Genomic DNA, 25,969 nt, shown 5'->3' with positions numbered 1-25,969 from the left:
CCCACTTTCTTAAATGGGGGATGGGGGGGGGTGGAAGTTTGTATGGCGCATTCCGCTATTTTCGAAGTTTTAAAGCGCATGTATATATTTGTATTGAAATATCCGGCTTTCCACACCTAAAAAAATCCTTATCTTTCAAGTTTAATAAACTCATTTCCTTCCACGAATAGAAATTATGATAAATTTGTCCCTTTTTGCAAAGGCACATATTATGGGTATAACTTGAATGAACTTTTGAACTTTTGAATGTTCCAGGTAGAATAAAAATAGAATTTTCAGTACAGATGGTATTTTTTTTACGCACTAATGCGAGAAGTGGTTCATTATATGCCAGGTCGAAACTTCGGAGGGCCATCTGTACTGAAAAACATCGTACGATACCCGTGCAAAAACGAAATTCGTAACTCGTGTCGATTTAAAACACTACTAATTTATCGTCACTCGTTTCGAACTTCCTTTTTTACGCACTTGTATCGTAATGTACTATTTTGTCACGGAAGCGTGAAAAGAATCTCAAACCTCGAAGTTTATTTAACAAAGACATTTATATAAGGAGCAAAAATAAGACTTCATATTATAATAACACTGAAATATCCGGTTAAAAAACCGGCCAAGAGCGTGTCGGGCCACGCTCAGTGTAGGGTTCCGTAGTTTTTCGTATTTTTCTCAAAAACTACAAAACCTATCAAGTTCAAAACAATTTTCCTAGAAAGTCTTTATAAAGTTCTACTTTTGTGATTTTTTTCATATTTTTTAAACATATGGTTCAAAAGTTAGAGGGGGGGGGACGCACTTTTTTTTCCTTTAGGAGCGATTATTTCCGAAAATATTAATATTATCAAAAAACGATCTTAGTAAACCCTCATTTATTTTTAAATACCTATCCAAAAATATATCACACGTTGGGGTTGAAATTAAAAAAAATATCAGCCCTCACTTTATATGTAGGGGGGGGTACCCTAATAAAACATTTTTTTCCATTTTTTATTTTTGCACTTTGTTGGCGTGATTGATATACATATTAGTACCAAATTTCAGCTTTCTAGTGCTTACGGTTACTGAGATTATCCGCGGACGGACGGACGGACGGACGGACGGACGGACGGACGGACGGACGGACGGACGGACGGACGGACGGACGGACGGACGGACGGACGGACGGACGGACGGACAGACAGACATGGCGAAACTATAAGGGTTCCTAGTTGGCTACGGAACCCTAAAAATATATCACTTCTGGCGGTGAACTTTAGAATGTGCTTTTTTGTGCGATGTCATATTTATTTTTCATAATGACATTAATGAGTAATGACTATAGGTTTTCTTATATCTAGATTTTTGAGATTGTTAGACCTGTACCCCAAAAGCATAAAATTGTTGTAGTAATTCACCGAATCGCATTTCACTTTGAATGAAAAAGATATCAGTAGATTTTTTTACTTGACGCACTTTTTCGTGTAGCTTTTGACATTAGTAGAATTAAATTGTAGTATTACATTTTTTGTATAGTATGTTACCGTAGACGCATTTCGCCGTGATCGACTTTTTCGCGTAGCTTTTGACATTAGTATAATTAAATTGTAGAATTAAATTTTTTGTGTAGTATGTTACCGTAGACGCATTTCGCCGCGATCGATGTTTGTTTGGGACTCTAATTAAATTGATACGTTAATTTACGTTTAATACGTTTTCTGTTGTGTTTTAGTTTAAGTAGTAACAAAGCAGATTTGTATTAGTTTAAGAAGATAATTAGGTTTCTTTTAAGGAGTAATAAAGCCGCTTTGTGTCTTAGACCATTTGTTTTGCTTTCTTTAACGCCAAGTATCCGAAATTAAGAATTACACCCAAGTCTACAGAATCATCAATCTACTCAATCTTCATACTGTTGCGTTGAATCACGTCGTCAATACAATACACGATCGAGGTGAAATGCGACTAAAGTAATTAACGATTGAGTCATAACGCGAAAATTAAATGCACGGTCGAGGTGAAATGCGACTAAAACTAATAACGACTAAAATAATAAACGATTGAGTCACAACGCGATATTTAAATGCACGATCGAGGTGAAATGCGACTAAAACTTACAGCCACTTGAAAAAAAAACTATTAAGACACAATGCGAAAATTAAATATGAGATCGAGGTGAAATGCGATTCGGTGAATTACTACAACAATTTTATGCTTTTGGGGTACAGGTCTAATAAATCATTTTTGAAACCAGTGAGTTGAACATATATCGTAATCTTGACCAACAAATATTTTAGAAATCGAAGTTCACTCATGTCACCCCAGATATGGAAACCTACATTTGGTATCTATTCAATCGGTATGATTTCATGAACACAGGCGTATAAGAGAAGGGTTGTGACGTCTAAGTTAGTGGTAAATAAAAATTTTTTCACCACACTAACTGATAAATGCTTTCTTTGCTATTTATTACAGATAGCAAAATTGAATTTTATCCACAAGAGTGCAAAGTAATTTCATACAAATTTTAACTTGATGCCTAAAGCTGGGTGTTGGAATTCACGTATAAATGATGATTTTGAATCCTAAACGTTAAATAAATTAAAGTATTTTATTTATTTTGATGTTTTACAGTTCATATTTTCATAGTGTTGGTGTGGTGAAAAATTTTGTGTTTCACTCGGTGGCAAAGTTTGTTTAACCTTCGTGCCTTGAAACCCTCGCAACGCTCAAGATTCCACTTTTTGAACCACTCGCTACGCTCGCGGTTCAATATTGGAATCTTTCGCTTGCTCGGGTATCAATATTGGCACGTGCGGTTAAACAACAACTTTGCCCCCTTGTAAAACAAATAACTATTGCATTGCTGACTCTATGACGTGACAGGGTTAGCTAATAACGTCACAATGTCGTGTCGTGTCGTGTCGTACATATCCCTATCGCTCTCTTGTAGTTGCCCGACAGTGACAGGTTGCTTGTTGCCAAATTCTCCATGGAATGAAAATTAAATACATAATTTTCCCAGGAATGGCACGACTTACTAATCTGAGATTGGAAACACATAACTGACATAACTAGTCAATAGTCCATTTTAATGCAAATTATGTTAATTTCCCAGATATTGTAAACTGAAATAGATAGCATACACTAAAGAAAAAGCGACCAAGCCCACTGGTGGAGAAGCCAGAAATCGAACCCGGGTCTCCAGCTATCGCGACTGATGTGCTTAAAACACTACACCACTCTGACCGCCAGCCAGATATTATCAAATCCGCGAATTTAAGACTCATTTAGAAGACGTGTATTAAATACATAACGGCATGAATGCTGCAGTGTATATCAATTCCCATGCTATTTCTCGAACTGTGTAAATGGGACCTGTCTCTTACTGCTGCAAAACTTTGATTAATTTATGAGCGTTTCTATTATTGTTGGACAAATCAATATTTGAATATGTAGGCAGTATAATACAAGGCGGAGGAGCAAGAGTTGTGTTGCATTAAAAATAAGAAATAAAATATAAACACTTAGTTCTGCCCACTTATGTAAAGGAGTACCCTCTGCCAACAACCTGTCCTGCAATTTGGCAGAAGAAGTAATTGTAACAAAAAGGGTTGATTTTGAGAATAAACGATTTTATTTATTTATTTTTAGGTACATCAAAGACATAGAGCGCTTTTAGGATTTTGAAACCGGTCATTTATTGACTTTGTGGTGAATAACCAGTTATCAACGGTAATTTACGTACAGTTCAAACCGTACGCATTCCCTTAAGTCTTTAGTCGAATTCAGATTACCTTTAGCAGCGTGTGTTCGTATCCTACCGACTGCGCCATGTCGAAAGATATTCAAACGATAATTATTCTTCTTCTTCTTCTTACTTAAGGGCTGTGTTCTTGTCGGTGGATCAATCTCTAACTCGTCCGGTCAAATCCTTCACCTTCTGGTACGACACGACCTGAACCTCTTCTTTAATTTAACGATCATTACACTTAGATAATACATACATATATACAATCACGCCTGTATCCTATAAAAGAGTAGGCAGAGCACATGAACTGCTCAAGTTTCAGTGCCACTCTTAGCAAAAAGGGGCTATAAGAAAACGAAATTGAGATTTTGTAGTGACAGGTTGCCAGCCTTTCGCCTACGCCACAATGTAACCCACCCTTAGATAATATAATTCTTATACCTTCATTTTGCACTGTTCTATTCTAAGAATATTAAATTTAAGTACAACAGAACCTAACTACCTACGTATCTACCTACTATTAAAATAATTTACGTCATGTTTTTTTTTGTGTTCCATTAAATTCGACAATTCGTTAGGCTAATTCCTTCCTTAAAGTAAACGGAAACCAATAAATACGTAAAATATACCGTGAATTCACCATTGTATTTACCATTGTGTTTCCTGTGTAGACACGTAAACAGGAAAAGCGCAGTGCTTTGAAGAGAAGAGTGCCTATATGATTTATTTGTTTGTATTATAGAAAACACCCCGTATAATTTGATTTAGTCAAATTTTAAACGCGGTAAATCGAAACGACACATATCTGATAAACGTAAATATCAGGTTAGGTACGTTACCTAACCAACAATTACTCTTAGTTCAACAAATATTTTTATGGTGCAACTCGTTTGAAAATAAATACACTTTTCGTAGACCTGTAATTATTGGTAATAAAATACCTAAGTAAATTGCTAGCTTTATAAGCCCAACCCCAATTTGTCTAGATTTATAGATATAACTCAGTTACTTTTTATCGCCTACGTTTTTACTCATTTTGCGGTCATGTTTCGGCAGTTACAGCAATTTTAAAACGCAGTTCTATAATTTCACCTACCATTTATTTTATACATTATTAGTTACAAAAACCGGCCAAGAGCGTGTCGGGCCACGCTCAGTGTAGGGTTCCGTAGTTTTTCGTATTTTTCTCAAAAACTACTGAACCTATCAAGTTCAAAACAATTTTCCTAGAAAGTCTTTATAAAGTTCTACTTTTGTGATTTTTTTCATATTTTTTAAACATATGGTTCAAAAGTTAGAGGGGGGGACGCACTTTTTTTTCCTTTGGGAGCGATTATTTCCGAAAATATTAATATTATCAAAAAACGACCTTAGTAAACCCTTATTCATTTTTAAATACCTATCCAACAATATATCACACGTTGGGGTTGGAATGAAAAAAAATATCAGCCCCCACTTCACGTGTAGGGGGGGTACCCTAATAAAACATTTTTTTCTATTTTTTATTTTTGCACTTTGTTGGCGTGATTGATATACATATTGGTACCAAATTTCAGCTTTCTAGTGCTTACGGTTACTGAGATTATCCGCGGACGGACGGACGGACGGACGGTCGGACGGACGGACGGACGGACGGACAGACAGACATGGCGAAACTATAAGGGTTCCTAGTTGACTACGGAACCCTAAAAACAGAATTTGACCAACATTTCTTTAAGAGCCTGGCTGACTGGCAATTTTTCCTTCAACGCCTGTTGCTGAGTTTTGTTTGTAACCTCATGTCTTAAAAAAATCTTTACAAGTGGTCAATAGGGACTACAAAATGCTGTTTGTTCAACTTACAAGTACGTAGAACTATAATAATTCTTGAATATTTAGCAATTCTTTAATATACCTATGTAAGTATATCCAGAGGGGCTCGAAATCTTGATTTATAATTTGTCCTATATGTAAGTATGTCTATTTATACAGGTTTGCAGGGGCCAACAATGATCTAGATAGGTTTTAAGCTTCATTCTCAGTTTTTATACTTTTTGCAATCAAAGCTCGGTCTCCCAAATTGTATACCTAGTAATATTTTCTTAATTTTTTTTTTAAGTAAGCATTTTATCTTAACTTTAAAGGTACGTACATAATATTTATGAACAACATATGTTTAAATCTAAATGACTTTTTTAAACCCATGTTATTCGCAATATTAGTGGTACATACACAGAGTATGTATAAGCCATTAATTATCTTCATTCCCGTGAATGGCTGGGGCATCCTTAATGATAATTATCTCAGCATTCTTCGTACACTATTTAATTAAGACAGAGGAATCCAGGACATAAAAATAAAGTACAGAACACAGAACTAAATCAAGATAGAAGGAAAATGCTCGGCGATTAACAGCGAAACCGAGCGTGTAACGTTTTGTGTCGAGCCTATGACGTCACGAGTGTACTTTAGTGATGGGAACGTTGTCGCCGCGTAACCCATTCGATCGATTGTGGAGGTTGCGTGCGGGATGCCCGCCGAAGTTAAAAATATCGGATGTTCATCTTCGTTGTGAAATGAAGTAAGTATATACCTGTATTCGTGTGATGACAAACAATTCACTAGTAGGTATATAATTTGCCTAAGGCCAGGAACAAAGATTTTAGTAGGTAGGTATTAATACTAGTTATTATATCGTAATATTTTTAAGAAAATCGACCATGTACTCATAGCATTATTCTCATGTTATTTGTTACAATTTTTAGTAATATATAAATATAATTAACCATTAACACATTTTTAGAGTTATTTTTATTCATAATAAATATAGAGCGTATTATGTTTGTATTTGTTTTTCTGCCGACCACAAATTCAACGTTAATACCGGAACTGTAACCTATTTTAAAGTTAAATTTACTTTTCACTCGTACTTTATATGTATAGTTTCATAACAATATAAAAACATAATTATAATTTCCACTGCTTCGCAAAATCGATTTAAATCGAATAAGGAAATCGCAGCATACATGTCGATATAGTTCCGTGGTGCACCACTATTCTTAAGTTCGACGTGAGTTCGAAGGACAAAATAACAAATCTACCTTCACTTTGTCTCGACAGTTTGAATAGCCTATTTTTATATCGCTTGTTTTAAACGCACGCCAAGTCGGACTCGTCAAATTAAAGCCGCAATGGAAAACTAGTTTGACGGCCGTACGTCAGCTAATGTTTTGATGATAAAAATAGGAAAATCGTGTTTTTTATTTAATAAAAAATATTTTAGGACAAATGGTACTTACCGATGATAGGAAACACTTTGTTTAACACCCTTGCTTTTTTTGGTGGTGTTTGAACAGTTAATTATCGAATACCGACCCATTTTGTATTTTTCACTGTATGTCACTCGCGGGCAGCGGTCGGGAGCAGACTGACTTGCGCGGCGAACAATGTTGCTCGCTATTTAACTTTTTCGCACGCGAAGTAGATACACTTTTTCCTTCTATCTTGATTTAGTTCTGTGGTACACAGAACATTTTCTAAATACTTACCCTGAAAAATAATGTAATATTGCGATTTTTCCATTTTATTTGTGTTTATAGCAACGGATAGTATGGACGCAGTCCTAAAATTGATACTTGCTAGATAATAAAAATAAAAGTTCATAGAGTATCTAAAAAAAAAAGTCAAGCGTTATTATAAAAAAAAAATGTGTTTATTAGAAAAAATGACATAATATTTTACAACTATATCTGTGGTCCCACACTAGGCTTATTAATGTTAAGTCGGTCACTTTAATTAACAGTAATGTTAATAAAAAGTTTCTATGGAGGGTCAAATTTCCAAAGTACATTAGCGATCCATTAAAAATATATTAGCTATTTTAATATTAGATTTCACAAATAAGCGTAGAAAACAAACGTTGTTGTATCCATGCGTTGACACTTTTCATTTTAGAAATACCAATGCTTAAATCTGAAAATGGATGGATTCACCGTTTTCATCGGTATTCCTTTTTAATAATAGCTGTTGAATCTCCGTAACCTAATTTAAAAGACCTTGGCAAAACAAGGACCCTACTCTCAGATTTAAGAGAACAAATAGTGTGGAAAGACGTTACGCATTAAATAAATTGCGCTGGCTCACACTTTGACCAAGATGAACGCGAGTCACCCCGGGGAGGCTCCGCTAACATTCTCGCTTCGCCTGCGGCGTATTTGATAACTTGAGGGTTTTTCGTGAGGATACTGGACTAATTCCAATAAGGTCTAGTTTTCGTAAAAACTAGTGCCTACGCCAAATCTTGGGATTAGCTGTCGAAGCGGACCCCAGGCTCCCATGAGCCGTGGCAAAATTCCGGGATAACGCAAGGAGGATATATAAGGGTTTTTCGTTTTCGAGTGAACATTAACAGCGAGATTTGTATGATTCACGGTTATTTTAATTAGATTTATACTGACCGGCATATATACCGTGATTGCCTTTTTGATTTTTGACGAGCTCTCGATATTTTGTCACAGTTACATGCATCATGATCATGGAAAACTGAAGAAGGCGGTTCTCTGTTGATATTTATTGTTCATTCCCTTCAGAAAATTCCTTAAGAAAGTAGAGCATTTTTGCTATTAGCCCTTTAAATAGTGTTTTTCTACTCCCGAACTGTTATTCGTCATTTACAAGATTGTGCATAGATCTTTAAAACCCTACATAAAAGTCTATTCCCCAAAGCCAGCGTCCGACGGCTTTCCACGCATGCGCGCAGTATCGAAAAAACTGAAAACGCATTGTAACCATGGCAACGCCTTTTTATAACGATACTGCGCGCGTTCGCAGGAAAGCTTTGGGCAGCTGAGCTGACAGTGCAAACCTTTGCGTCAAAATACAGGAAACAGTGTGAATTTCACGAAAGTTATTCAAGAAAACTATTAAAAACTAAGTGCATGGTCGTAGAAAAAGTATTATATGCAACGGTGTTTAACTGAGTCAAAAAATACTCGTGGTGTCTTAATAACAATTTTCGGCTTCGCCTCAAATTGTTACCCACGCCACTCGTCTTTATTGACCTCCTTTAAAGTTGCATAAAATACTGTTTTCTGTGGTAATTTATTGTATATAGTGACATACATCGTAACAGTAACAGTTACTTTTAAAAGCGGCAGTTCTATGTTGTTTAGGTTCTACCAGACCATCGGTATTCCTAGTATTCGTACGTACCTGTCTTAAACAAATTCATAATCAATATCACTAATTTTACAAGTAGATACCTATTCCTTCAAAAAGTATAGTTGGCTGATAGTCAAAGTGAACAATTTTCACTGCAAGCCCAAATGCATTGTGAGCAGAGCGCAAGAGATAGGTACACGTGCAAATAAATTTCATACTTATTTAAGATTTAATTTAATGACGATATTATGTTTTTTCTGTAAAAGTGACGTCCTTATAATAAGGTGTTAACAAATTAGTCACGGATATTTTAGGGGACGTTAATTAACATTAAAACAATTAACTTTCACTAATAATTGTATCATCAATAATTGTCTCTCATGTCAATAATTGTATGTAGGACTATCGATCGATCCATGGAACATGGCGGATCGTTCTCCAAATATGTATTTTTTATTTTTTTACTTTAAGATTATATGTAAATGTATCCAATTATTTGCTGATATTAGGTCATAACTCAAGCACACACTACACATTTGAAAGAAACTTCGAACAACGCGAGGGGAAGTCTTGTTTCGCAATTTATTAACAGCTCAACTCTTGGGTACAGTCAGCCAAGAAAGTGGTTTACCACTTTTCGACCTTATGAGTTTCAAAGAGAGTCGAAAAGTGGTAAACCACTTTCTTGGCGGACCGTACCTAATGTACCTTACCTATTAAAGTTATGAACTTACCAGGTTCACACAATGAAATTTAACTCTTGAAACATTAAATGTTACATTGATATGAACAATGTCTGGACCTTTAAGGGCATTACAATAATCGGCCAAGTCAAGTAAAAAAAAATTTAAATAGGCAAGGACAGGACAAGGACGCGCGGGAAAGATTTCGTTGCACTAATATCTATAAAAACGGAAAAATAATCACGTCTGTTGTTTATGAGCCTCACTTAAATATTTATCACTAGCTTTTGCCCGCGGCTTCGCACACGTTAAATTTGGAAATTACGGAATGCTCCATAAAAAACTTCCACCCCCCTTTATTGAAAAGTGGGGAGTTAAATAGAGACAAAAAATAACCTATGTGACTCTCCATCCCTTCAACTATCTCCACTTAAAAAATCACGTAAATACGTCGCTCCATTTAGCCGTGAAAGAGGGACAAACAAACAGACACACACACTTTCCCATTTATAATATTAGTATGGATAATAGTAAATAATAGTAAAGAATGGATTTTTGTTGTGCATCTGTGAACATTTCAAATATCTATCCATCACGGTTCATGAGATAGGTACATATACAGCCCGGTTACAGATGACGGACGGTCGGACGGACGGACGGACAGCGGAGTCCTAGTAGTAGGGCCTGCTTTATACTTTGAGTACGAATACTACCCTGCAAATATCATATCAAGGATTTTTGTCGCTAAATATGTCATCATCAGACATCTGATTCCGTGGGGCGAAACTTCTTGACAGCAAGGGACTTCCTATGTCGATAAACTCATTTATCGATACTAGTTCTAAATACTGCTGATCACACAAAGGCACAGTATAATAAAGAGTATTATCATACAGTATGGCCACTCCCGCTCCCCGCTGAAAGTGCCACCCACCCCCTCTCGGTTACCTCACAGTTACCGTCTGTCAGAAACGCGAACAGTCGACCTGTCATATGTCACTCACACAAGCATAGTACGCGTTCACCTACACGAGCTTAGACTGTGTGCTAGGAATGCGCCTCTTTCATATATTTAATCGCCAGTGTCCGAGGTGTGACAAAGGTTTGCTTATAAAATATTTTTTTATTAAAAGAGTATGCGCATGTGACACTGTTTGAGTTGCAGGCGTCCATAGGTTACGGTAACCGCTTTCCACCGCACCGGACTGTATGCTTGGTTGCCACCGACGTAGTATAAAAAAAACATTATATGATAAAATAAGAACTCAATTTTCTTCTTCATTTTTGAAAATTTTTTAAAAGTTTACTCGTCACAATTTATTTCGACGCTATTTATTTTAGACGCTATGTATTGTATCTTCGTCTTCAGAACAATAGTTACAAAAAACACACACAATGTTGGGGGCGGTCACTAGTATATAGAACTAGTATCGATAAATGCACAGAACTAAATCAAGATAGAAGGAAAAAGTGTATCTACTTCGCGTGCGGAAAAGTTAAATAGCGAGCAACATTGTTCGCCGCGCAAGTCAGTCTGCTCCCGACCGCTGCCCGCGAGTGACATACAGTGAAAAATACAAAATGGGTCGGTATTCGATAATTAACTGTTCAAACACCACCAATAAAAGCAAGGGTGTTAAACAAAGTGTTTCCTATCATCGATAAGTACCATTTGTCCTAAAATATTTTTTATTAAATAAAAAACACGATTTTCCTATTTTTATCATCAAAACATTAGCTGACGTACGGCCGTCAAACTAGTTTTCCATTGCGGCTTTAATTTGACGAGTCCGACTTGGCGTGCGTTTAAAACAAGCGATATAAAAATAGGCTATTCAAACTGTCGAGACAAAGTGAAGGTAGATTTGTTATTTTGTCCGTCGAACTCACGTCGAACTTAAGAATAGTGGTGCACCACGGAACTATATCGTCATGTATGCTGCGATTTCCTTATTCGGTTTAAATCGATTTTGCGAAGCAGTGGAAATTATAATTATGTTTTTATATTGTTATGAAACTATACATATAAAGTACGAGTGAAAAGTAAATTTAACTTTAAAATAGGTTACAGTTACGGTATTAACGTTGAATTTGTGGTCGGCAGAAAAACAAATACAAACATAATACGCTCTATATTTATTATGAACTCTAAAAATGTGGTAATGGTTAATTATATTTATATATTACTAAAAGTTGTAACAAATAACATGATGATAATGAAGTGAGTACATGGTCGATTTTCTTAAAAATATTACGAAATATTAACTAGTATTAATACCTACCTACTAAAATCTTTGTTCCTGGCCTTAGGCAAATTATATACCTACTAGTGAATTGTTTGTCATCACACGAATACAGGTATATACTTACTTCATTTCACAACGAAGATGAACATCCGATATTTTTAACTTCGGCGGGCATCCCGCACGCAACCTCCACAATCGATCGAATGGGTTACGCGGCGACAACGTTCCCATCACTAAAGTACACTCGTGACGTCATAGGCTCGACACAAAACGTTACACGCTCGGTTTCGCTGTTAATCGCCGAGCATTTTCCTTCTATCTTGATTTAGTTCTGTGGATAAATGAGTTTATCGATATAGGAAGTCCCTAGCTGTCAAGAAGTTTCGCCCCACGGAATCCGATGTCTGGTCATCATCATCCTCCTTGCGTTATCCCGGCATTTGCCGCGGCTCATTGGAGCCTGGGGTCCGCTGTGACAACTAATCCCAAGATTTGGCGTATGCGCTAGTTTTACGGAAGCGACTGCCATCTGACCTTCCAACCCAAAGGGTAACTAGGCCTTATTGGAATTAGTCCGGTTTTCTCACGATGTTTTCCTTCACCGAAAAGCGACTGACAAATATCAAATGACATTTCGCACATAAGTTCCGAAAATCTCATTGATACGAGTCGGGGTTCGAACCCGCGACCTCCGGATTGAAAGTCGCACGCTCTTACCGCTAGGCCACCAGCGCTTGTCTTGTCGATAAATATGTGTTCACTAATAATTTCCAAACAACTGAAATATTTACTTATCGAATTTTCCGAAAGGTTCCCACATTACAGGTTATATTCGATAAATGTTTATGTTCCTACCCTTTTCCCGTTTACTTCAATTCACTTCATAGGTATTCAAAGCTCTTTTTTCATCTTTTCTCCGTGATCCGTGGCCTGGCGATGAAGTGTTATTCCAGTTGTTTAACAAGTCGGACGCTTAAGAGAACCCCTTTAATTTAGTTATAGTTTAGATAGTTCTTTAGTGGAGTTATACATACATACATACATACAATCACGCCTGTATCCCATAAAGGGGTAGGCAGAACACACGAAACCACTAAAGCTTCAGTGTCACTCTTGGCAAATAATGGGTTGAAAGAATACGAAACTGTGACATTGCAGTGACAGGTTGCCAGCCTCTCGCCTACGCCACAATTTAACCCATATCCCATAGTCGCCTTCTACGACACCCACGGGAAGAAAGGGGGTGGTGAAATTCTTAACCCGTCACCACACAGGCAAGGAGTTATACCCTGATTTATTTGAGTACCAATCTAGCCCCGTAATGGAAACTATCGCTAAACTGAATCCACAATCCACAATCTAAATTAAGTTCTGTGACTGAATCAGTTTATGAAGGTGAATCATAAAATGACTGTGCAGGTTCTGAAAAGATCGTCAATGCGAAGGTAACACCTCTGGGTACGTAGCCGAATGGTACAAACCACCGACCAACCCCTATAGACATCCATTACAAGACGACTCGCGGTCACCAGCCTTACTTGTATTTGCCATGATATAAGCGCGGGCGCTCGCCGTGCCCGATCAGTAACGACCAAGTATAGTTCGTCCGGCGGTGTAAGAGCCAAAAGCCATAAAGATAAGTCATCTATTGTTAACCATTGTATGCCATTGTAACAAGTTTTATGGCTTTTAGCTCTTAAACCGTCGGACAGACTATAACCGACCCGAAAGCAGCTCGTGTTTTTCGCAATAAAAAAATTGAAAAAGGATATTTTGATGCCTTAAAGATGTCCACCTGTAGTGTGAAATGGTGTGGAAAGTAACAAGAAGTTCAAATTTAAAAACGGACGGTATTACATTCCACAAATGAGACATATTTATAATTTATTCAGAGCCGGCATAGGTCAACTTACACTGGCCACTTACGCGACAGTAGAGGGACAGTCATACTTAGAGATGGGCGCTGACGGGTAAATACCGGGAAAATACCCATATCTACCCAATCTACCCGGTATTTACCCGTATCTACCCAAATGAGCGGGTATAAAAAATAATCTATGAAATTAAAGATTATTCTTAATTTACATGACTGAAATATATTTTTCTACTAAAATAAATATATATATTTGACTAACTAATAATAAAATGTTAACAGAGATTCCAAATATTCCATATATCATGTGTTATTTACCACATTCAATTAAAAAGTTGTATTCCCCAGATGTTTTAGGCCCACTAAGTATTCAAATAACTTACTTAACTTAAACACGGTGGACAGACAAATTCAAATTCATTAGCCAATGAGGTCACAGCTTTGCAAAACGCCAGGTAGTTGCATCCGTATTTAAAGGGTGCAATAAGTCACTTGACCGGTCAGTTACTTTTTTTTATTTTTATTTATGGGATACTTATACTTTAGTTTGTACTTAGTTAAACAAGCTCCACGTCCATGTGTGATTTTGACACTTGCTTTGAATTCGGACTGTAATAATGCCTTCTATGTGACTTCGGCTAGATAAGTAGGCTTTACCAAACAAACAGCAAGTAACATTTTAGTGCTATAATTCTGGTTTTCGACGCTAAAAGCTACTATAGATGTCGTATAAAGGTTTTCGCGTGACCGCCTGTCGTATAAAAGCCTCCAGTAACACCTTTTAGCTATATAAGCTTGTACCGCTAAAAGGTGTTATTAGGAAGTGATGTAAACGTTTATATCACCATTTTATAGAGCCGCTATAGGCCTGGTCTATAACAGGATCAAATATGACTACTATAGGTCTATATTATTGTATAATAGTGTTAGGAATCACTGCTATGCAAGCAATTTGCGCTACTAAGGTTCCCGACAAGCCGCTATAGTTGTTGCGTTATACAGCTAAAAGGTGTTATTAGGAAGTGATGTAAACGTTTATATCACCATTTTATAGAGCCGCTATAGGCCTGGTCTATAACAGGATCAAATATGACTATTATAGAACAATATTACTGTATAATGGTGTTAGAAATCACTGTTATGCAATCAATTTGCGCTATTAAGGTTACCAACAAGCCGCTTATAGTATTTTTAGTAGTTGTGTTTTAACAGATTTAAAACCTAACTATACCACTATTTTGGGATATAGTGGCTTTGGAAAACACTGCTATAGTATTTAACACTGTATAGTAGTGATATGAATACCATTATAGAGCTATTTTTATAATGAAGTTTTCAGGATACGTTTATATAGCTTTGAAAAGGTTATAGTCGTTTTCTAATGCCTTTTATATCTCATCGCCGTATACGCCACAATGACTCTTTAAATATCACAGACCTGTTGAATAATGATTTCGGTATCTCTTTTAAAACACAATAGCGTTATAGCTGAGTTTACTATATGTTTTATAAACCAAATCAGATATATAAGAGTAGAAAACGATTACTTTTAAATGACAATTTTGACCTTAAAAGGCTGCTTTATGGTGTTTATACATCGTAATTATGAAATCAGGCCAAAGATGCGGTATCTGGTTCCGTACAGTGTTTTTCTAGAAATTAACTTTAAAAATAGGTACACATAGCGACCAATTGTAGTTTAGATTTGTCATACTAAAAAGAAAACAACATTTATTAATACTGTTTAAAAGATCTTTCTATAGTAAAACATTGAAAACAAGTATTGTTTTCTATATAAAGAACTTATAAGTTAAATGGATCATAGTTAAATTCTCATGCAACCCTAATTGAATCCACAATGGCAGGCTTATGGCAGTGAATGCGTATGATAAGTGATATAGTCGAACTATAAAAGCGTATGTTTTACTTCTTGGATCCATAGTAGAAACTATGGTGCCAATAATTTTATTGTATTAAATTATATTTATTTATTTTATTCAAAACATGTATAAATCGAGGGCGCATTTAAAATACTCCATTAAACTAATATTCTTTTAACGGTAAAATTTCCATCGCATACCTTTTTGCAGTAATGATGGAAGTATATGAAATCCAAATTATGTTAATTGACACTAAACTTCACAAGTTCACACGCCACTTTTCGTTAAGTTCCTCGTTTAGAACAGTTTTTGTTAAATATTACACACATTAAATTATTTTAGAAATTTCGCATTAAAAGGGACGGCAACTGCTATTATAGAACAAAATAACCTGTATAACGGAATCTCAAATGCTACTATAGCATACATTGATACTATAATAGCGTTACTGTGTCCTCTATGTCAACAAATTAGCACAATAGTCATCATTACATCACCATTATAGACCTTAAACGTCACGGATGATACTGCTATAGGCCTATTATATCACTAAATGGCTGCATAATTGCGCCAAATCGGCTCTACAGTACCAATATAGACTATTTATAGGACCATTTAGTGTGATTTAATTTGGTGTCCTCGACCACTATAGGACCAGAAATTGTTACTTGAGAGGAACTATAATAAGCACACAAAATTTCATCCCCATCGGTTCAGCCGTTTAGGAGGAGGAGGTAACAAACACACAAGCATGTCAATGATATTTAACAAATTCCTTATTCAATACAAATACTTCGATATATGTTTATAGAACTATATTAATAAAATATAAATATATTATACAATACCAAGAAAACATTTTTTCACGATTAAATTCAATTTATGACCCATTTTATTACAATATTTATTTATACCCACCTATTAGGGTAGAAAAGGTAAATATCGGGTAGATTGGGTAAATACCCGGTAAATACCCGATATCTACCCCGGGTATTTTCCCGCCGCCCATCTCTAGGCATACTTCTGTCCCTATTCATCTGGCGCGACTGCCTGCCGTCCTTGAAACGACCAATCGCAGCGCGCTAAACACATTCCCCTCCCGCTCCTCGCGCCCCAAGCACTGGTGATTTGTAGCACGCACAAAATTTACAATATTGGCACTCTATAGGAGGTTCTCTGTGGGTACAAACGCTCACGAAACGAAACGCTCGTAGATGTCTATCTCCATCGCTCTTGCGTATTGGCGCGACAGAGCCAGACTACCTTTCGCGGCGTTTCGTTTTCGTTTCGCGTCGCAGAAAAGCCATTCGGCTACGGCACCAGGAGTTGCAGATAGTAACTGCTAACCATCAACCAGGCCATATGCTTTCTTGCCACTGATGTGGCATTCCAAAAAAACAATATTACATGTAATACTTATCATAAACTAAAGCTTAATCTAAAAATAAATACCTAACTAAACTAAAATTATTAAAAACTAGGTAAAATCCTTAGGTAAATGTTAATCATGTAATGTTTATGTTTTAATCCATTACTAAATTTGCTGTCTGTCTATATTATGTCAAAGGTGCTGGATTGGGCAAGCTGGAATTACTGTCAGTTATATTGGTATGATCACTAGATCTAATCCAAGTGCCGATTGACATTAATCCAGTGCATTTGTAGTACTGGATTTGTCCGCTGAAAAATGGAAAGCTTTAGGATTATGTAGGTTCTGTGAACGACAGTATTGTACGATTTCTTGGAGAGTTCATTTATTTTCAATCCACAAGGAAGACGAATGAAAGAATGTCAGGAACATTACAAAAAACCGGCCAAGTGCGAGTCGGACTCGCGCACCGAGGGTTCCGTACAAATCTGCAAGGTTTACAATTATTAAAAAAAAAAATATTATGTGATGTAACTAAAAATTTATCGTTTTCGTAATTTTTCCTTTATCTATCTATGCTATAAGACGTTGCTTCGTACCAAATTTCAAGATTCTGAGTTCACGGGAAGCACCCTGTAGGTTTTGATTCCCTTGCAAGTGTCGAAAATTTGCGGCATAAACGGCTGTATCTTTTGATTGCGTTGGCTTAGAAGTTTGATTTTTTCACAGCTTCAAGGGACAGTAGACCTGAGTAATTGATATAAATTTCAGCTTCATACCTCCACGCGTTCCTGAGAAAAAGGGTCTTGACAGACGGACGGACGGACAGACGGACAACAAAGTGATCCTATAAGGGTTCCGTTTTTTCCTTTTGAGGTACGGAACCCTAAAAAGGAACATGCAACTTATAAATATTTTTAAAAAACTTAATAAATAACCATTATAATTATTCACTGTACTTGTAGTTTGTTCTGTGCATTAAGTCATATTTAAAGTTTGCACGCACGGCTTGTCTAAAATCCAGAAAGGAGTGACAGTATCACAAATACACATGTAGTTTGAGATGACCAAATTTGTTTAAATTCTAGGACCAAATTCCTATAATGTCCTATAATATAATATACTACATTTATACCTGTGAAAATTATGATTTTAGACGTAAAATAACAGCACTCGTAATATCAAATAGAAATAAAGATTCCACCATACCTAAAAACTCCTAAAAAGGTAAAAATGGCGCGAGCAAGTACAGAGTAAATCCCGGTTTTATGAGTTTTTAGGCCGATCAGACTTTTACTTTTTTAAGCTTTTAGTTTTATATCACGCACTTTAAGTTTTCTTTTCACTTGAATGCTTTTTGCAGTCATAATCCTAATGGTGTATTTACTTCTAAGATGAATTTACCGGTGCCGAAAAATGTGTATCTTTTTTTTAACTTTTAAATTTTTTTAATACAAACTTGCAGTATTGTACACCCTGTTTTTATTGAATTTTGTTAACTTTAAGGGAAGGTTCTTTAGATCAAATGCAATTAATTTATCTAAGAAACGAGTGTCTTAACTCGTACGGTTATCGAGTTATTAAAAATATAATAGTTATTGGTTATACCTGGGGCCCGTTTCTCGAAAGGTACAAGCCTTGTATTACAAGTGTGTTTCCATGACAACCCATACGATTTGACAGTTCGCGCACTTTTAATACAAGGCTTGTACCTTTCGAGAAACGGGCCCCAGGGAGCAAAGTTGTATTTTAACGCCGAGTGTGGAATTAAAAAACGAGCAAGTGAAAGAATTATATAGTTGAACCACGAGCGAAGCGAGTGGTTCGAGAATAGAATCCTGAACTTAGCGAGTTTTTCAATACACGAGAAGTAAAATACATTTGCACCCGTCTGTAACACAAAACTTTTCCCCTCACTATAGCGAGGAAACTACAACGCAAAAAATGCGTTTATCACTGCTCCTGGTAGTTCCACAGGTGGTAAATCATCTTTATTACTAGATTCACCTACTTTTATCAATTTTAAAGCAGTCAAATTTACTATATTCAAGGTCAAATTACTTTACCCAGTAGTGGATGAAAGTGCGTTTTTACCCGCTCGCATTAAAGGATAAAACACGTGTTTCCGAGCTAGTGAGGGGAAACGATAATTACTGAACACGTGTGTGACAGCCTTTACCAATTTCTAATGGTATTTCTTTTGACATAGGCCGTCAATCACTTGACACTAACTTGAATGTTATTCTTAAGGGTCTTTGACACTAATAAATTCATTTATTATGTATGAAAACGATGAAAATGTTTTTTTTTTTTGCGAATTTAACTAAAACTGATATACAGGCTGGTTCCTGATAATAAACCTAACGACGTGTCGAATTTAACGGAAAACAAAAAAAACACGGTGTATATTGTACTAACGAACATGGACACTGACGTGTAATCATTTTCCAGCATATCGTCTCACTTTGTCGCTTGCCGAAAGGGTGATTTGACACTTTTGACTGGTTATTCGTTACAAAATTATATATAGAAACTAAAGCTAAGCATAAAACTTAATAACATACTATTATTTAAGTAGACTTCAACGGTATAATCCTGTGTAACACTTAGGTAAATGAGATTGCGTAGTTTCATACTTGCTTAAAACTGAGAGCGCAATTGCCCAGTGGGGAGTAAAGTAGGCACATTTTACGGTTCTCAGGGACCTTATTCGCCTTTCATTAACAGTCAACATCATTATAATTCAACAGTGGTTATTATCCCATGTTTAGTCTATCTAGTTTTAATTATTCGACCAACTGTTAAGTACAGTAAGGTGCAAAACTACATAACGGATTTATCAATAAAGTCATTCATAATTTTTCCACGCAACTTCGTAGCTCAATACTACAATCAAAACGAAAATTAATTGAAAAAACAAACAAAGATTTACTTTGTTTTATTTCTTCTACATTAGGGTTTATTTATAAGAAGTTTTATTTGTTTGTCAAACTTGTCACGTGACTGTAATTTTGTTTGTGGATTGTAAATGCCTCTTTGACAGATGACTGGACTCTGACAACAACTTGCGCTTATAAAGAAGCAGCTACACGGGCAACACAATTGCCAGCAATTCACATACCATTGCCGGGTTTGCTCCATAGTTAGTTGGTGCTTATTGAACAAACGCGTTATGTGAATTGCTGGCAATTGTGTTTCCTGTGTAACATCAAAGGAGAACAGACATTTAATGTGTGAATGTCACGCCCTCGCCAGACAAAGAATGAAGAACTTTGGACCAGGCTACCTGGCACCGAAGGACTTCAGAGAGCTACCCATGAGCCTCATCATCCGATACGTGGAGATGGTCGAGAAGCTCCTGAATAGCTGAAGGATCTTAGGATCGTAGGGGGTAATTGCACAAAAGATCCCGATGGGTCGAAGTGTATCCGTAAGGGCCCCCGCAGATTTAAGATAAGATAAGATAACATCAAAGGAGAATCAACACGTAACGTCAGTTTTGGCGTGTCGAAAGCCCCTGTTCGTAGGCTTTTCAGTACAAAGTAAACCCACGTGATGGCTTACAAGCTTAGTGCGTAGCTTGCTCTAGCCTCGCCTCGCTAAAACATTCTATCTATAGATACGATAAGTAAATAAGTTATTTCAGTATCAAAGTGAGTTAGTATTGTAAGTGGTTTTGTATTTTACTTCTAAACCTTAACCCTTCTAAGTCTTAGGGCTGGTTGCATCAAACCATCTGTCACCTTTAAAGCGTTCGTTAAATTTTATTTTGGAAGTTTCATAGTCGTCTGCTGCGTGACGATGATGTGTCTGTCAAATGTGGTTGATGCCGTTTTCATGTTGTTTTCATTTTTGAGAAATCCGTGTTTATTAGAGCAATTTCTATTGATTTTTGGCACTGAGTAATAAATTGAGGTTAGGTTAGGAGTGGTCAACGTGCGCAGTTGATACCGCACAGCACACGCTGGAGGAGTGCCCAGTGTGGGGACCAGAGCGTGCTGACGTAATTGCCATAGTGGGGCCAGATCTATCGCTGCCTGCCGTGGTCCAATCTATGGTAGACAGTGAAAGATCGTGGCATACAATACAGACCTTTTGTGAAGACGTCATACAGCAAAAGGAAATGGCGGAACGCGCTAGAGAGATCGCCCCAATGGCCGACCAACGGCGCCGCAAGCGTGCCCGACGCAGACGGGTCGCACACGACCGCCACCTGCCTCCGTAGGTTGAACGCAGGATGACAGGCACGGGGACGCCTGCCATCCATTGCACACGCGGTCCCTGAGAGGTCAACCGTACCGAGTACGGTTCTACAGAAAACGAGGTCATGAAGGGCCTCCGGAGGTGGTGCTCTGCACTGCGGACTGGTGCTGGTGGTACTGTAGACGAAAAGCGCAAGTGTTTCTGCAGCCCACCACTACAGCACAATGGCGGCAGATGGGGGGGGTCGTTTAGTGGGTAGACTAGGAGTGGTCAACGTATTCCTAAGTATATTTCATGCAAACCTGTGTGGTGACGGGTTAAGAATTTCACCACCCCCTTTCTTCCCGTGGGTGTCGTAGAAGGCGACTATGTGATATGGGTTAAATTGTGGTTTAGGCGAAAGGCTGGCAACCTGTCACTGCAATGCCACAGTTTCGTTTTCTTTTAACCCCTTATTTGCCAAGAGTGGCCCTGAAGCTTTAGTAGTTTCATGTGCTCTGCCTACCCCTTTATGGGATACAGGCGTGATTGTATGTATGTTGTATGTATGTATGTATTTCATGCAATGGCAGCATACGAGTGTAGCTGTGACGATGACGTAAGCAATAAATACATGAGGAACTGATAGCATTGCGATACAGTGAGGAAATGTCACCAGTACAATTGATACAATGCCTCAAGGGTCTATTTTAGATATAAGCGGTATATATCGTCACTATACTTTTAAAAAAACTTGTATCTTCGTCTGTCAATGAAAATAAAATTGTAGTAAGTATGTATGGAATGCATATAGACTTACTGCGTTTTAACTTTGAGGAACAGCGTGAGATACGAGATTTTTTAAAAGTAGTGACGATATGTAGTCTTAGTTTCTAGTTGTAAATTTGTTTATGTTCATAAATAATTATTAGGTATTTAGACAAGAATCCAATTAAGTTATAGAGAGCTGTAACATGTTCTACACGTCCACAACCATGTTCACGTGGAAATTCACAAACAGAAACACACACGTGTGTTAATTTACTACGCGTACGCTTCACATATGTAAATTAGGTACTACCTACACTGTAACAACATTCAGCTCGATTCGGCGCTCACCTTTGGCTGGAAATTAAACTTTAGTGAACATTCCGAGGATTGACCCCGACCTCCAAAATCCCTTTTCAGGCCGTGTCGTGATAAATCGAGCGTTAATTCAATCTGAAACTCTAAGTGTAAACTTTATTCAAAATCGTGAAAGGTTCGGTCAACCTTATTTCAACCTGATTTAATACATTGCATATAACGGTACGAGGGCTGTTCCGAAAGTTTTTAGCTGCTCTGGTTATATTCATGCCATTTGTATTTTTCTTATACTGTTCTGAGGGATTTTTAAACTTTATTCAAAATCGTGAAAGGTTCGGTCAACCTTATTTCAACCTGATTTAATACATTGCATATAACGGTACGAGGGCTGTTCCGAAAGTTTTTAGCTGCTCTGGTTATATTCATGCCATTTGTATTTTTCTTATACTGTTCTGAGGGATTTTTAAACTTTATTCAAAATCGTGAAAGGTTCGGTCAACCTTATTTCAACCTGATATAATACATTTCATATAACGGTACGAGGACTGTTCCGAAAGTTTTTAGCTGCTCTGGTTATATTCATGACATTTGTATTTCTCTTATACTGTTCTGAGGGATTTTTCATTATGGTATATATTAAGGTAATGTAGATTTGGGTTTATAAAGGCATTAGTTTATTTTTTATATTTATTTAACTAGAACGCATCGACGTCTAACCAACGCGAATATGTATGATCACTTCTTCAGACTCTTTCGTACTGTGTTTTGACATTATTTCTCATTGCAAGAGTTATTGTATTTATAGATGGTACTAATTGAGAATATATACTGTTTATTTACGTATAATTGCGCTTGATTACGTAAATATAATAGTGACGTAGTAGAGGGTGACAAAGGAGCCATTTCCTAAAACCATGAATATCAGATGTCTACAAATAAGTACATCAAATAAACCCTACGTGCAGTATTTCATGTACCTGTGGAAAATAACAGAAAGACACAATTTATCGATCCCGGGGGGATCCAAGCATGTTAGACAACTCTATTTGGATACCAAATTCGATAAATTATTTAAAAAAACGTTTTTTTTTTTTTAAGTTAGAAATTCCATACAAAACAATTTTTGGTTAAGAAAAAAATAATTAATTATTCGCATTAGTCTCATACTTTCATTTGGATATGATTTGTATTGAAATATTCCAGAGAATAGTATACATTTATTCAATTCGCATGAACCCGAGCAGCTAACAACTTTGGGAACGACCCTCGTAATGGTCGACAAATTTTTCTACAACATTACACCGAAATTTTAGTTCCAGTAAAATTGGTAGGCGAAATTTTGTTTCAAATATTTCTTACTTCTTAAAAATACTTTTCCCCGAATATTTAAAGTTACTTGATCGACGATTCATAAAATGTAAATAAAGTAAGCTTTAGGTTTGTTTAGAACGTTCTGCGATCCTGCACAGAAACGAATGAGTAGGTTTAAAACCTACTTTGAAAATAATAGTTTCGTTTCTGTTAAAGGTAATCTAATAAATCTAATAAGTGATTCTTTTAAAGGAACTTCATGCGTAGTGAATTGACAACATTTCATATTTTTGAGTACTACTTTTTATTATTTGGTTCGAAAGAACTCAATAACACTTTCGAAACCGGGCTCTACGCGGCGCTACGACATTTTCGCTACATACGGGTTTCCCCATGTAATCGGCTACGCTTCTACGAGCGGTGTGCCCGACAGTCGGGTTCTTGGTAGCGAAAGTGTTAAAAGAGACACCTATTTTTTTATTTTTCCAAAAAACTGGGATTTTAATGCGAAAATCACTTTTTATTACTGTTTCGAGCAGAAAGAGCGTAAGTTACAAACGTCAAAAATCAACTAGATGACGTCACATGTGTTGTTTCATACACCTAAGAAAACGACAAAATCATTCCAAAAAAAAAGTTTTAACAGTCAGCTTAAACAGTCCGATATGTCTGACTGTCAATTATTGTTACTGTGAACCAATATTGAATAACTACGAGCCATAGACTAAGCCATGAAATTTTAATATCCGCTACGAACAGTGATAAGTGTCACTGTCAAACTCAAGTGTCATCCCAACTGGAAGATTTTTTGGTTATAATGGCAGCTCTGAATCAGCTATGTGACGTCACTTCCTCTTTAAACTATTGTTTAAGATTTTTTTCTAAAAATACGGAAAAAAAATTAAAATATAATATATATTTTTGTGATCCACATACGTATATCTCGAAATGGTTTTCGATTTAGGGACATTGAAAATTTTGAAATGTAAATAAAAATGAAACACAATTACACATAAATAATTACTATTTGTAATTATATAGTAAGTTTATTATATAATTATTTATTTATATTGATGTATTTTATAAGTTTTTATGAAGTTAAAAAAATAAAAATTAATTAGTTAATCAGTTGTTTTCGATAATTATACCATTGTCATTTTTCCTTTCCCGTGCACCATTTTTACATACATGTCTCTGTTTAGCCCAATGGTTGACTGGTAGAGAATGCCATTAGGCATTAAGTCCGCCATTTTTACAATTTTGTTTTATTTGTGCAATAAAGTTTAAATAAATAAATAATAAACTACCGTGATACAACCCATCCACCAATTCAATATTCATGATGATTTTACTTGTACCGATTTTTCCATGAAATGAATTGTTGATGAATGAAATGAGTAAGAACGTTGTCTTTGAAATATTATTCAATTACGGTGCTTCGGTAATCGGTAGATCAATACGAATAATGGGGCCATTTTTTTTTTTCAAAGGTCTCCCCAACTTTTTTTTTGATTTGCAAATTTGTATGTGGTTTTCATTTAGAATTGCGAGCTCCTTCAATCATAATAGGAGAAAAAAAGTGTCGCAACGTTTTTTCCGATTCCGTTACCATTTTTTCATACATTTTGTACGGCGGTAATGGAATGGAAGATTTGAAAAATGTATGGAAGTCTTGACATTTTTTTTCTCCTATCAGGATCAAAAGACCCCGCGATTCTGAGTATGAATCGCGTAAAAAATACCCATGTTACAAAAAAGACAACTTTGAAAAAAAAATGGCCCGTATATTTAAGTTTGTATTACTCTTACCTGTGCAGCATGTATATGAAGTTGAAGAGGCAGTTGAGGGACGCCATCATGAGGTCGGCGAAGGACAGGTTCACCAGGAAGTAATTGGTCACCGTGCGCATTCTGCGGTGAGCTGCGAACAAATTATATAGGATTGAATCATGTGAAAACGCTCTAAGGTATATAACTAACCTAACCACAAAATTAAAATTTAGAAAAACCCCCGACCGCGAGATAGTGGACCGATTTTCATAAAACATGGGTAAGAACACTCCCGACTAACTCAGCTTTCAAACAAAAAAAACTAAATCGAAATCGGTTCATCCGTTCGGGAGCTACGATGCCACAGACAGACACACACACAGACAGACAGACAGACAGACAGACAGACAGACAGACAGACAGACAGACAGACACGTCAAACTTATAATACACCGTCGTTTTTGCGTCGGGGGTTAAAAAATACAGTAAGTTAAAAGGAAAACCTAATTTTAGGATCCACTTAAACTTGCAGTAAAAATGAATGACCTGTCCTTTTGACAGGAAGTTCAAATTATACTGACTGAGTTTAGTGGATTAGATCATTTTGGCTTAACTTACGTTATGCTAACCTAACTAAACAAAATTCATAAAAACTGATGACTTGGCGATTTTCATGGTTACATTTGCAAAGAGTTTCATATCCAGATTA

The 25,969-nt window shown here is 36.5% G+C and overlaps 1 protein-coding gene across 1 annotated transcript in view; it reads right to left on the bottom strand.

Moving 5' to 3' along the window:
• The window catches only part of LOC125224795 (tachykinin-like peptides receptor 86C), a 125,014-nt gene that overhangs the window by 51,576 nt on the left and 47,469 nt on the right, over positions 1-25,969 (bottom strand). The window contains exon 3 of the mRNA XM_048128252.1: positions 25,300-25,411. Coding sequence (XP_047984209.1) covers positions 25,300-25,411 — 112 coding nt within the window. The remainder of the gene's footprint in view (positions 1-25,299; positions 25,412-25,969) is intronic.

This window comes from Leguminivora glycinivorella, chromosome 3, assembly GCF_023078275.1.
Source record: "Leguminivora glycinivorella isolate SPB_JAAS2020 chromosome 3, LegGlyc_1.1, whole genome shotgun sequence".
Classification (NCBI taxonomy): domain Eukaryota; kingdom Metazoa; phylum Arthropoda; class Insecta; order Lepidoptera; family Tortricidae; genus Leguminivora; species Leguminivora glycinivorella.
Note: the sequence above shows the minus strand (reverse complement) of the source record. Positions and strands in the feature narration are given on the sequence as shown.